The following is a 14,207-nucleotide window of genomic DNA, read 5'->3' on the forward strand; positions in this document are numbered from 1 at the left end:
AGGTGGGCTAACACCTCCCCCCCGCACCCCAATAATTCATCAACATATAAAGCATACTGTGTCTGTCTGTGTGACTTCCACTTTTTCAGATACTGCAGTGGTTTGTGGTCACGTGGGCCATTTTCTCTTGAATAAAACAAAGGGGTTTGGAAACCTTTGCTGCTGGTAGTGCTATCAAGTTCTCTGTGGTTTCATTGGGAGTTGAGGGACTTGATCAAGTCCATAAGGGGACTCTTAAATGACTTGCTAGTTGTTGGTTGCAAATACTGCTTTCGGGGAAGGAGGATCGACAGAAAGTGCACATTAGAACAATCCATTTTCAAGAATGTGCCTCTCTCCTGTGTGTGATATAAACGAGGTGATTAAAAGGAAAAGACATTTTAATCACTCTGCTAATTGTTTTTACATCAAGGGCACTAATTTATTCATTGTCCGTCAGCTGGTCTTTCTCCTCCCCAGCTTGCAAATGGATTCATTTTGCTACTTTTTGTTTTGCTTGTTCCCCAACAGGATGGGAAAATCAGAGTTACGATACTCGCCCGGAGTACAGAATACAGGAAGATATTAAACCAAAATGAGGTTAGATTATTTTCTGTTGAGTAAAGGCTTCCAAAGAGCAGTGGGCACAAGGAAGTCGTGGTTGGGTACAGGAAATGGGTGGGAAATAAAAACAGCAATTATCATGCAGAAATGTTGCTTTCCCCCCTCCCTCCCTCCCTCCCTCCCTCCCTAGCTTGCCAACGCTTTGAAAACACTGCCGTTATTTGAAGTCCGAATAGTGAACTACAAATACAAGTAAGTACACCTGCAAGGCGTAGCAGATCTGCAGCTGTTCCTAACTTGAGTTTCACCTTTCTGCACCTGCATGACGGGTTGTGGCCCATGGTGGTTTTGCACTAGCGGAAAGAGCTTAAGCTCGCTTCAGATGATGCACTCAATTTTGTCAGAGGAGTTAATTTTGAGGGAGCACAGAGGGCTACAGGAGAACAGTGAAAATGGCCTGCCCCACCTTGCCATAAGGAGAACTGCCTCTTCTGCTCGTGTAAAGCCATTACTGGATACAGACCAATTTCCTGTAAGTAAATGCTGTTGAAATCTTTGGAATGTTTGCAATCCCAGACATAGTTAGACGAGAGAGTAATTCCCACTGAACGTATTATTAGGACTTGCAAACATGCATAAGTGTACGCTGTTAAGGGTCAATAAAGAGAACAATAGAACATTTCCCCCCTTCCAGCCTCAGTGCTTTGTGGAAGGGCAGGGCCACGGCCACAACTGCAGCCCTATTGCTCCCGGTGACTTGGGCAGAAAAGGGGCGGTGAGAGGATTGTCAGCCCCTGGATGGGACCAATAGGGTTTCAGGATCCAGGGCTGTCTCAGCCTTGCCCTTGCCCCTTCCTCTGACTCCTGGCAGCAGCCCACCTGATCACATGTCCCGCAGAATGAACAAAGGAACACCTCTGCTCTGCCTAATCCAGAGCTTTTCTTGTTGGTGACACACTTTTTAGACTTGCATCATTTCGCGACATGGTAATTTAGTTCTCCTAGCGATCTGGAGCTTAAACTAATCCAGCCCCGGGAGGAGGGCAGGGAGTGTTTGTGTGACACACCTGCACACTGCAGCCGACACACTAACATGTCGCGACACACAGTTTGGAAAGTTCTGGCCTAATCTAGTCTCCCCCGCCCCTCACCCAACCCAACATGGAGGGCAGGTCGGATTGCTCTGCAGATTGCCCTCTGAAGTACAGTGGTACCTCAGGTTAAGAACTTAATTCGTTCTGGAGGTCCGTTCTTAACCTGAAACTGTTCTTAACCTGAAGCACCACTTTAGCTAATGGGGCCTCCTGCTGCTGCTGTGCCGCCGGAGCACAATTTCTGTTCTCATCCTGAAGCAAAGTTCTTAACCCGAGGTAATATTTCTGGGAGAGCGGAGTCTGTATCCTGAAGCGTATGTAACCTGAGGTACCACTGTACAAGTTTGAAAACTATGAATGAGCTGTACATTACTGATCTTGAGGCTAATAATGGATTTGAGTTTGAGTAACATTTGTTTTTAATAATGTACATTTCTTTTTTTTAAAAAAAAGACCAGGCGCTGAAGCAGTTTACTGGGTGCATTTACATGGCAACCTTTTAATTTATCCAGTGCAACAATATGCTCTTCTAAGATCTTGAGCATCACCAGGAATTTTATTCCGGTGTATAGCTTATTTCCTCACCCCATAAGAGATCCTTGACCTATCTGAATGATGATCTGTTGTGCTATTCACACATACCCATGTTAGAGTCATTCTTATTATACGTTTTCTCTAGGGAGCTCGAATTTAAGGAGCAGCTGAAAATCACGCACAATTCTGATATATTCATTGGGATGCATGGAGCAGGACTCACCCACCTTCTCTTTCTGCCAGACTGGGCTGTCATCTTTGAACTGTAAGCCTCCATGTGCTCATGTGTTTAATAGCTCCTTTTTTGTATTTGCATGAAAATTGGGCTGCCGTGTCCTGATCCGAAGAAGGGCTTATAAACCATGCTTTTAAGCAAACGCATGTCACAGAGGGTGAGATGGCGCCTCTGTATTTCTGTCAGAGCAGATATTGAACTTCCCTCGGTCATACAGTTAGAAGAAGCATTCCTTGATGTGTACCAGGTGGAGTGTGACAACTCTGTTCATTGGCCAACTTGTTTGGGCAGAGGTTGGCAGCTGGAAACCTCCACGTTAAACCCAGCCAGCAATGTGGAATGCCCCGGTGGCAAAATGAATTAGAGAAATAAAATCATAGAGAGCCGAACAAGTCCTTAAAAACTTATAGTTTAACTCCTTGCCCAAGACCTGTTGATATGAACCCACAGAAGTTCTATAAATATTTCTGCCAGTGTGGTGTAGTGGTTAAGAGCGGTAGTCTTGTAATCTGGGGAACCGGGTTCACGTCTCCGCTCCTCCACATGCAGCTGCTGGGTGACCTTGGGCCAGTCACACTTCTCTGAAGTCTCTCAGCCCCACTCACCTCACAGAGTGTTTGTTGTGGGGGAGGAAGGGAAAGGAGAATGTTAGCCGCTTTGAGACTCCTTTGGGTAGTGATAAAGCGGGATATCAAATCCAAACACTTCTTCTTCACTGTATCAATCTCTCTAAAGTTTTCTTCATGAGGATATGGTTCTTGGATTACTGCTTGTTGCTCTAAAACTGTATGGCAGGTCTACATTTCCCTCCTTGCCATCTTATCTTTAAAGCCATTGCTTCCAGCTGAATTTCACCTTACTAATAGGAAAGGGTCTTTATTATTTGAAAATAATCCTCCATGGTATAGAAGCCAGGCACAATGAAGTGTGCCATCAGGGTTTTTTTTTTTTTTTTTTTTTGAGTCCTACGATAGGGGTAGCTGAACCCTAGATTTGGAGGTTCTTTAAAGCCCAGTTTTATCTAAATGATTGTCCTACGAACTGTAACTTCCATGTTACCAGGCACGTACGCATGTCCTTGACCTCTGAGCTGTATGTTAGTAAGTTCAAAGTTACTGTATTAATTTACAAAGCTTGGATCCAGGTTATGTTAAGGACCACCCAGTCCTTTGTGTCCCTCCCCAGTCACTGAGATCTTGAGGGTGTGGGTGTGTGTTACTGGCCCCCATGCTCAGGTGCATGGCTTGTCTCCACTGTGGGCCTGATTCTTTGGAACGCTTTCCTGGCTGAGATTAGGCAGCCCGCTCCTTCCTCGGTTGAACAAAGCCCTTTCTTCAGCAGGCATTTTAAGGATGTTTTCTGGGGGTTTTGTATGAACCATCATATTTTATCCATTGCATGCTTTTTTTGATTTTTATATACACTGCTTAGCGACTTTGGTTCATAAGTGGTATATAAATAGCTCAAATAACTAGATAGCATGTTTCCAAGCCCACCCAAAAAAAGTCTGAATCAAAAGTTGGGGGCGGGGAGAGAGAGAGACAGCTTGAGTGCATTCCTTAATGCTTGCTGCAGGAAATGCTAGAGCAAAACCCAAGTATCAAGGGGATTTGCTTCCTTGGCTCTCTCTGTAAGGTAAAGGTAAAGGACCCCTGAATGGTCAAGTCCAATCAAAGGCGACTATGGGGTTGTGGCGCTCATTTCACTTTCAGGCTGAGGGAGCCAGCGTTTGTCCTCAGACAGCTTTCCAGGTCATGTGGCCAGCAGGACTAAACCGGTTCTGGCACAACGGAACACTGTGACGGAAACCAGAGCTCACAGAAACACTGTTTACCTTCCCGCCGGAGCGGTACCTATTTATCTACTTGCACTGACGTGCTTTCAAATTGCTAGGTTAGCAGGAGCTGGGAGAGAGCACTCCGTCATGGGGATTCGAACCGCCAACCTTCCGACAGGAAGCCCAAGAGGCTCAGTGGTTAGACCACAGCGTCAACCTGGCTCTCTCTGTAGCAAGAGCTGTAGCAGGGGAAGCCGCAGCCTGTCCATTTCCAATTGCTAGTAGAATGATTACCTTTCTGTTTCCTGCAGGAGAAGAGCAGGCGCTAAAGAGAACCATTGCGCCTTTTGTTAATGAATCCCCATCATTTCCTCTCCAGGTACAACTGTGAAGACGAGCGCTGCTACTTAGACCTTGCAAGGCTGAGAGGCGTCCATTACATCACCTGGCAAAAGAAGGACAAAGTGTTCCCTCAGGATGAGGTATTGGGTGGGATGCAAAGGTGTTTTGGTTCTGTGTTGTTGTTGTTGTTGTTACTTTAAAAATGTTTTAGCCATCTCAGTTCTTCCACATGAAATATGATTCTTCTGCTTCAGCCCAAATTAAATTCTCTGCTCTGATTAAAGGATCATTTTATGTGAATAGCTGGAGGAGGGAGAGAAATGAAATTAATTGGCCATTAGTTCAGACTATCAATAGCAGTGCTGTTAGGTGTTTTCTTACTGACGCTGCTGCTTTAGGGAGGATCGATAAATCAGCGGTTATGAATTAAAATGCGTGCTCAATTTGCTGCTTGTTTTCCAGGGGAAAAGAGCTGACTTGTTTTGCTTCCTTAAAACCATTTTAACTCCCTTTTCTTCAGGGGCATCATCCAACACTGGGAAAACACCCAAAGTTTACAAATTACTCCTTCGACGTGGAAGAATTCGTCCGCCTGGTGCTTTCGGCGGCTGATCATGTATCGCAGCATTCCAAATGGCCGTTTAGGAGAAAACGCGATGAATTCTAGATTAACTGCCTAATTTCACAGGGTATTTTAAATACAGCAGCGTTATAAAATGTCAGTTGTTCTGATACACAATTATAATTTTTTTTTCTCTCGGGAGGAAAAGTGTTAAAAGGATTGGTAGTTGCATATCATGGTTCCCACCCTCACACTGTTATTTCTGTGTGTGTCGGCGGCGGCGGCCCCACCCAATAATGTTCTCACTCTCAATTCCTTTCCTAATTTTACTTGAGAAATTTGCATTTTGCAAGGTGTATTTATTAAGATGACTAATATTTGCACTACTTCCCTCCCTATTTATTTTAGGGGTTTTGCCCCCATTGCTAAAAAGAAGGGTGAAGTTACAAATAAGTGCAGTGGGTCCATTTTCCTTCTCTCTGCTTCTTCTTCTTTTTTTAAGACTTCCAGGTTGAAACCATACTTGGGATTAAGTCCCATTTAACTCATTGAGACTTACTTCAGAGTAGACTTGTATAGCATCACACTCCTGTTTTTGCAAGGCACTCCACAGCACCAAGAGAGACCGTGGAAAGAGAACTCAGCTGAATCTGGGAGGCCAAACTATACATTACAAACAACGTGGTTTTTAAATGCGTGCTTAAACTAAGCACAAGGCCACCAGGGGGCAAGCAGTGGCTCGGGTGAGTAAGTGGATTTTTAGTAGGAACCCAGTGCAGGGCCCTGATCCAGATTAGGAACCCTCTGGCTGCTTTTTCTTCAGAATAAAAGTGGTTACCTAAAGCATGCTTTTAGGAAAAACTGTGTTTATCATAACATGTCGTTTGGCCCTGATGTATTTCTCACTCCTGCAGGTTTTTAAGCAACCCTAATCTGCTTCCTCATCTTTTCGGTTCTGTTACTTTGTTGTTGTTGTTTAGTTGTTTAGTCATGTCCGACTCTTCGTGACCCCATGGACCAGAGCACGCCAGGCCCTCCTGTCTTCCACTGCCTCCCACAGTTTGGTCAAACTCATGCTGGTAGCTTCGAGAACACTGTCCAACCATCTCGTCCTCTGTCGTCCCCTTCTCCTTGTGCCCTCCATCTTTCCTAACATCAGGGTCTTTTCCAGGGACTCTTCTCTTCTCATGAGGTGGCCAAAGTATTGGAGCCTCAGCTTCAGGATCTGTCCTTCCAGTGAGCACTCAGGGCTGATTTCCTTAAGAATGGAGAGATTTGATCTTCTTGCAGTCCATGGGACTCTCAAGAGTCTCCTCCAGCACCATAATTCGAAAGCATCAATTCTTCGGCGATCAGTGTCTACCCATTTCAAAGTTAAGATGAGTTATGTACAAACTGAATTAACTTGGGGCAGGGAGTGAGGTGCAGTCATGGGGCAAATGCCAAATTGCTGCGTCCCCACCAAGAAACCTTGTAATTCAGAACTGCTGAGCTTGATGGGAAGACATTTCCGGGCAAGGAAGTTGGGTATGTCATTGTTTTTCTTGGTAGTGCCTTTATTTTAAACTGTCCCGCTGTTAGGTATGAAAACTATGGCTTAATACATGAAGTATGTTTGTCTCCAAAGCTTTAAAATAATTTAACTTTTCGTAATTCATGCTTGCACTATAATAATGCCTTGAAAGAAATATAACCATGAGTACATGTCTTCACACAATTGCTTTCAAGCAGCTCCTGTTGACTTAATCAGATACAGTCATACCTTGGGTTGAAGTTGCTTCAGGTTGAGCATTTTTGAGTTGCGCTCCACAGCAACCCGGAAGTAACGGAATGTGTTACTTCCGGGTTTCGCCACTTGCGCATGCGCAGACGCTCAAAATGAAATCACGCGCATGCGCAGAAGCAGCGAATCGCGACCCACAGATGCAGGTTGCTTTCGCTTCTGGATGCGAACGGGGCTCCGGAGCAGATCCCGTTCGCATCCAGAGGTACCACTGTATATCTGGTTGAATGCTTGTGAGCCAAGTCCTTATGTGAATCACTGTTATGCCGCAGATTGTAGCGGATTCTCACTTGTGTGTACCAACCCATTGCCCTTGCCAGCTGCGCTTCTATGCCATGGTTCTCCCTCTCTGACATACGTTACATTTCAGCCCGTTCTTAGCTGCAGACATGGCAAGTACCTGGTCAGTGTTCCTTAGCATGTTGCACTAGCAAGCTCAAAGAAGAGCAAGACAAATAGGGCGAATGACAGCAGAAGTGGTTTGTTCCTCACTCGTTTTGCAACTTTTGTCATATAGCTCTGCACTATAACAAAACAGATACTGTTTGTCTCAGTGGGTTGGCTCCAAGTGCATGGGGCAGGCTGGAGGATGCTGAGCTCTTCACCTCATCCCTGCATGGCTCCCCCAGTCCTCCTGAATTCCTCTCCTCAGGTAGCCCTGCTAAATGGGGCTGCAGCATAGGAACTAAGAAAAAGGAAGACTGCCAAAATGAGGTAGAGGCAAGCTGCCAATTTACTTTGGTTTGTGTCCTTTATTTTCCTAGTTTAGGCAAGACTTGCCCCTCTTGTGGTCTTCTGATTTGTCTCGTTAACTGCACTGTTATCCCTCTAGATTTACGTGCCCTTTCTAACTTTTCCCAGAGGCACAGGTGTTTCTCTGTTGTCACAAACGCAGCCAAGAGTCTTGTGCCTAAAAAGATTTTATTTTGGCATAAGTTTTGTGGACTCTACGGTCACTTCCAGACTATCATTATTTTATGAGTGGGGTTCAGTTGCACTCTGATGAATTCATTAAGGTGGGTTTGCTGCTCTTTTGCACCTTTTTAAAAATAAAGAAGGTATATCTGCAGTAAGGAAAGTGAAGGAAATTGCAGTGGAAAACACAGGACAACAATTGTTAGATGCAGTGCTGTATAACCTACCTGAAAACAGATAAGAATGAATGGATGCTCGATAAACAGAGCATCCCAGTCCACAAAAGCATATAGCATAATAAAATTTGTAAGTCTTTAGGATGCCAGAAGACTATTGTTTTCTAACAATTAAGTACATTCTGTTTGGGCCTCTTGTTGCAATAGTTTTACCTAATTGCCAGGTTTCCAAAGAGATCTGACCTTAACTTTACATACGCTCTAATTTGCAATACAATCCCCCCCAACACATATTTTATTGTGAGTTTTTCATTATGCACTGCGGTGTTACAGTGCTGCACCGGCTACTTGTAGCCTAGGAGAGGAGGCTGGTTTAAGGAGATCCCTCAGCACAGAGCTGCTGAGTACTGAGTTGTGTGTAGTGTCCTGGGGGCTAAATACAGCTAGCTGTCAATCACATCATTAGTATAGTTGTCCCTTCAGGATCGAAATACTGTACGGCACGTAACTTGATTTACAGAGCAACCCTGTGCATGTCTACTCAGGAGTAAGGCCCATGAGCTTCAATGTGGGACTTACTCTCAGGTAAGCGGACATAGGGTTGTGGCCCTATGCTACTTTTGTGTGCACAAAAATAGGAGCACAAAACACCCCTCCCCCCAAGAAAGTTATGTTGGTGCAAACGTGCATATGATTTGAGTTTCTGAAGTGAGTTGATCAGGAGATATTGCAGCCCAGAATCAGGGCATTGAGGAAGAGAATGGTATGCAGAATCAGGAAGGAGAGTTTTATAGTAAATGTAAATACTTGAGTGGTATGTACCTGACAACCATGGCTATTACTGACATCCATTTTCTAACAATCATGAGCTAATTTATATACTGTAGGGCCTATTTGCCATCCTGCCTATGGAGGATGAAGAGAATGAATTATTGTAAGAGTAGCTTACACATAGGTCTCTCGTGACTTCAAGTATTGCAGAGGTTGAGCTACAGATCTCTGAAACGTATTTGTCTTCTCCTTGGACCAGGACAGTTGATTAAGAACTTGAAAGGAAGTGTAAAAGTGTATTTTTTTGCATATGGGAAAAAAAAACTTTCTGAAATGCACTGGTTTTTTAAATAAATATATATATATATTGCATTGATCTGTAAGCTTCATTTTTTAAAAAGCAAATTTGTACCATTAATTGTTGGGGGATGGTGGGAGTTTGAGTTCATCTCTGTCTGCAGGGCCACCCTGCAGAGTTGCCTATTTCTAAGGACTTCACTTGCTAGCCTTTGAAGTAGCAATAAATAATGAGCTGCAATGAGAATAAAAACAGGGTAGCATTCAGTTTTTCATGTGTTGGAAGTTTTGTTTGGATGAATTACTGGAGAAGGATGCTGGAAAATGGGTTAAGCATATCTGTGTGTTTAATTAAACACTAAATGCAAAGGATAAGTATTGCCATGCACTTAAGAGTTAAATGGACCACTCTGCCATAGTTTAGAATAGGGGTAAGTCAACCTTTTTATATCTACCGCCCACTAATGCATCTTTATTGATGGTAAAATTTCTCAGTGCTCGATGGAAGGAGGATTCAGCTTGTGCCGTAGAACCCCCTACCATCCACCTAGAACCCTGAAACGCCCACTAGTGGGCGGTAGGGACCAGGTTGACAACCCCTGGTTTAGAAGGATAGATATTTTACAGGGTTATTTTTGCAAAATCATTTACTGTCATGAACAAAGGGCATGGCACTTAATGCACATCTCATTCCAGTGGCGAACTCAATTCCTTGGGAATTGACTCAGTGATGCTTTGGTTAATAATAATAATAATAATATTTCTACCCTGCCTATCTGGCTGGGTTTCACCAGCCACTCTGGGTGGCTTCCAGCAAAATCTATAAAGATAATAAATATCTGCTCTACATCTACAAATATCAATGGTGTCTCTGCTCCAGTGGATTATCTGATGTCAAAATTAGTTCATTTCATCTACAGGGATATTCATGCGCTGCAGTCATGCCTGGAGTGCATGCATCACACTGCATGGTGTGCTGAGTTACCGCATTTGAAGAGAGAAAGGATAGCTTTGGGATTCCACTATGTTAAGGACTGTAAGAATACCTCTTCACCCAGTAGTCTCTGCTGAGGCCAATAGGATGCTTTGCATGTGGCGCTGAACCACTACACAGAATTCTACTTCATATGTTTACACAATCCCCACATAGAAGGAAGGCATAGGAACTGGAAGAGTTAATGTACATATAGATTGCGGTGTGTGCCATCATAACTGCATGGGCGCATGTTGGCACGCCACCGTTAACCACGTTCCCAACCCGTGTACATGGCAGTGATCCAGATATACATAGGATCATGGCTAAGGTATGGTCTACATGCATAAGATAGTGTTCCTTATGTGGAAGTCCCATCTATGCAAATGTTTTGTGATATGTAAACCAATCTGAATCTTTGAGGAATGGAATAGCTCATTTTTTAATTGGTTAGAAGAGGTCATAATGCATTCCAAAAGCAGTGTCCTTGGTTGTCCTGCACAACTTCTGAACAATTCAAATGAACAGAAAGTATTATTCCATGACATTGTCTAATAATCCTTTTGTTTCTTGTTGCTGAAATTTGACTGTTAAATTTTTACTCTGGTTTTGAAATAAAGTTAAATGTTTTATGGTACTTTTCTGTCTCTTGGTTGTGGCATTTAGGATATCTTCTGCTAATGACTCGCTAACTTTTTTGAAATGTCTACAAAGTGTTATTCCGTGAAATAATTTCTCTTTCCTCACTGTAAACCCTGAAATACATCATCTTTTTAATTAAAAAATAATGAATTGATGAGTAAGAAATTTCCAACCGTTGACAGCTTTTCTTTCCAATTTCCAGCTACTTCTAAATCATAGAGGTTAGGACAGTAGGTGGAGCTAGAATACTGTCAAATATCACATCTGTATGTCCAGCATCTTCAAGGAATGAAATTCGGGAGCGAAAAAGCATGCTGTAGAAGCATTAGTAGCTATTCATTCAGTTATTAACTAGCTGGTCATATAGTTCATTTGATGTATTTCAGATTTATGCCCCACCTTTTAACCATCTAGGTCCTCAGGGCGTCTTAGAAGCATAATTTTAAAACTGTAACATACCAAGAATATCAACCAACCGAACAAGATAACAGATTAAATAGCACATTGTAATGTATTTAACGGCAGATTAAAATGCTAGTTTTAATTGGAACTGTCCCTGTGAACAGATGTTCAGGGCTGATAGCCTTGTTACACGCAACTTCTGTACATCTCTTGATTCTCAGGTAGCAAGACTTTCCAAACAATGCCTCAGACCCATGACATACATTTAAAGCACACCCAGCACCCAGTTAATTACCTGACTTTCCCTAAAGAATTCTGGGACTGTATTTAGTTCAGGGTGCTTTGGATTGTAGCTGTGTGTATGTGTGAGAGAACTATAGCTCACAGTATTTTTTTTGGGGGGGGGGGAGTAATATGCTTTGGATACGTGTCACATGCTTTGAATGTTTGAGAGCCCATGTTTACCTTTGTTAAAATAGCTCAACATTCACCTGTGTAGAGGTGCTGTAATAACATTAATCTTAATGTAGCAATCCTAAACATATTGACCACTGAAAACAAAAAACCTGCTTCCAAGTAAACACGCATTATGCTTTTAGAGCAGTGTCAGGGAACTGCCATCGGAGCCAGAGGCGGAGGGAAGGCTCCGGAGGGATGCCGGAGAGGGTCCCAGTAGGGAGAGAGGCAGCCCATCTGCTGGGGAAGGAAATCAGCGTAACACCAGTGGAGAAGGGGGGCAGAAGGGGGAATTGGAGAGGAGGCTCCAGGACTCCTCACCGGAGACCAGCGGGGAGAGCACGGGTACTCCGCTGCCCACACCCTCCCTGCGCAGAAGACTTCCGCGCAGGGAGAGTAGGAGGAGATTTGGCGTCAAAGAACTTCTTTGCTGGAAGAAGTTCAAGAAACGCCCACTGACGGATTCTGCCAGCGATTGAGACAGCCATGGGTGAAAGGCTGTCCAGACAGAAAGGGTTCAACCAGGCAACCTAGCCAGGAGTGGCGGCAACTTACGCACGAGCAACCCCTAGAACCATTACAAGCAGTTTTCAGATAAATTCTTTTCCCCAAGTGTCAGACAACCTGACTGACCTGTGAGCCAAGTGGTGGCTGTTCATTACATGGCTTCTCCTCATAGCCAGATTAAGGGCAGGCAGGTTTGGCCTACGTAACATGTTAGCATTCCATTCCTGTTAGCATTTCCCTCCTCCGTTGCTGATGTGTGACTGTTACATCACATGTCTGTATTTACTTTTTAGGCTTGGAAAGCCTGAGAATGGAAGCTAGCCTTTTCTCTTCCTCTCTGTTGTGTTTTTGTACTTTTTACTTTCTGTTCAGCTCTCGGAGCTGAAGGGAGAGGATGCCATGATCGCTTTGTCCTGTATATACTGATTAATAAAAGCTTAGAATGAGCACACCCATCTCCACTTGGTTTCCGCTAAACTCTGCTGGGTGTGCGTGCACATAGGCAGCTGCTATGTGTCGCTGGAGCGTGCTGGGGCTGATGTTTTATGGATGTCCCGGAGCTGTGCAACTTCAGGAAGATACCTGGAGAGGTTTGTCTCATCTTGGGGGGTTTGTGTAGCCCCCGGCGTATTTTGACATAACATAGTCCCCCAAAGCAACTGCATTGTTTAAAACAACTTGGGTCCAGGATACCTCAGGGAGCTACTGAACCCTTATAGGTAAAAGGTAAAGGCCCCCTGGATGGTTAAGTCCAGTCAAAGGCTACTGGTGTTGCTGCGCACATCTCGCTTTCAGGCCGAGGGAGCCGGCATTTGTCCACAGACAGCTTTCTGGGTCATGTGGCCAGCATGACTAAATCACTTCTGGCACAATGGAACATCGTGATGGAAACCAGAGCGCATGGAAATGCCTTTTACCTTCCCGCTGCAGTGGTACCTATTTATCTACTTGCACTGGTGTGCTTTCTAACTGATAGGTTGGAAGGAGTTGGGACAGAGCAATGGGAGCTCACCCCGTTGCATGGATTCAAACCACCAACCTTCTGATCAGCAAGCCCAAGAGGCTCAAGAGCAAGCTGGTTCCCAGAGTTGGTGAGGCTCGTTTGACAACAACAAGAAATCAATCTTTAGTGTCATTGGTCCAGTCCTGCGGCATACCCTGCTACTAGAGATTCAGCAGGCGCCTTCTGTTCCAACTTTTAAACGCCTGTCGAAATCCCTTCTGTTCTGCAGGCCTATGCAGACAATTCAGACTACATCACCCACAATGGTCTAGTGCTGTTTGTTTTTGGTTTCCTTTTGCTTTTAACTTTTTATGATTTTATTGTCTGGGTTTAGGTTTTTATATTGTTGCGATATATATTTATGATACAGGAGTATTTAATTTTTTTATATATAAATAAAGCATCGGTTGGTTAGCTACCATCTGGATTTGGCCCTCAAGCAGGGACAGGGAACCTGTGAATCTCCAGACGTCTTTGGACTACAACTCGCATCATATTTGACACTTACTATGCTTACTGGGGCTGATGGGGTTAGAGAGTCCAACAATGGGTTTTCCTTCACCTGCATAGTCCCACAGGGTGCCTTGCGGACCAGACCAAAAAGGGTGTCCAGCCACTAGTACTGGCTCTCAACAGGGTAAACTCTTTGGCCAATGGGGGCTATGCAGCTTCATGTGATTCCTCCATTGCTGGATTGGGCCTCCAGAAAAAGAATTACAGCCAATCATCAGATCAGAGTAGATCCTTTACAATTAATGGATGTGACTACCATTATTTCCAGTGGGTTAGCTTGCGTACAGGACTAGCATTGGGTGTAGGCCGAGGGAATTTCATATTTGAATGCTCTTGTCTTTCATATTTAAAACTCCCTGTGCATTCAAAATGAGCATGTTGCAAAGATTTGTTTCGGAACCTTCCTGACATGCCAGCTTTGTATGTGCAATGAATTTTTTATTGGGCCAGGGGAACAGCTGAACATCTGGTATCTCACCTAGAGTCTGCAGTGGAATAATCCAGCAACAGAGACATCAGATGGGGCTTCTGATCATGAGTACTGCAGTTCTTAAAGGGGCTTAAGCATCCTTTGTGAACCACCTCCATCTCCCTCATGAGGTCCTTGTCAGTCAATGAAAACCAAACAGCTGAAGTACCAATCAAAACCCCAAGCCCCAGTATGGTGTATTATGTTGGTGAA

At 44.1% G+C, this 14,207-nt stretch overlaps 1 protein-coding gene and 1 long non-coding RNA gene across 5 annotated transcripts in view; one reads left to right on the forward strand and one right to left on the reverse strand.

Moving 5' to 3' along the window:
* EOGT (EGF domain specific O-linked N-acetylglucosamine transferase) overlaps window positions 1-9,104 on the forward strand; it is a 28,544-nt gene extending 19,440 nt beyond the window's left edge. For 2 of the 4 annotated variants that reach the window (XR_014560589.1, XR_014560590.1), the window contains exons 13-18: window positions 511-579; window positions 734-795; window positions 2,317-2,436; window positions 4,563-4,665; window positions 5,046-6,183; window positions 6,247-9,104. Coding sequence is in view for 2 of the 4 variants with exons in the window: in XM_083724496.1 (XP_083580622.1) it covers window positions 511-579; window positions 734-795; window positions 2,317-2,436; window positions 4,563-4,665; window positions 5,046-5,192 (501 nt within the window). In the remaining 2 variants the exon portion in view is untranslated. Of the gene's footprint in view, window positions 1-510; window positions 580-733; window positions 796-2,316; window positions 2,437-4,562; window positions 4,666-5,045 lie in introns of all 4 variants that reach the window. The other 2 variants (XM_083724496.1, XM_083724497.1) reach the window with 1 other exon arrangement.
* A 629-nt stretch (window positions 9,105-9,733) lies between these two features.
* On the reverse strand, window positions 9,734-12,363 carry LOC310838283. Its single transcript, XR_014560888.1, has 2 exons — window positions 12,078-12,363; window positions 9,734-11,638 (listed from the first exon to the last, which is right to left on the reverse strand). It is a non-coding gene; the product is annotated as an uncharacterized lncRNA (long non-coding RNA).
* Between the last annotated feature and the right edge of the window lie 1,844 nt (window positions 12,364-14,207).

The sequence above is a fragment of the Podarcis gaigeae genome (genome assembly GCF_964106915.1).
Source record: "Podarcis gaigeae genome assembly, chromosome: 2".
NCBI classification, from domain to species: Eukaryota; Metazoa; Chordata; class Lepidosauria; order Squamata; family Lacertidae; genus Podarcis; species Podarcis gaigeae.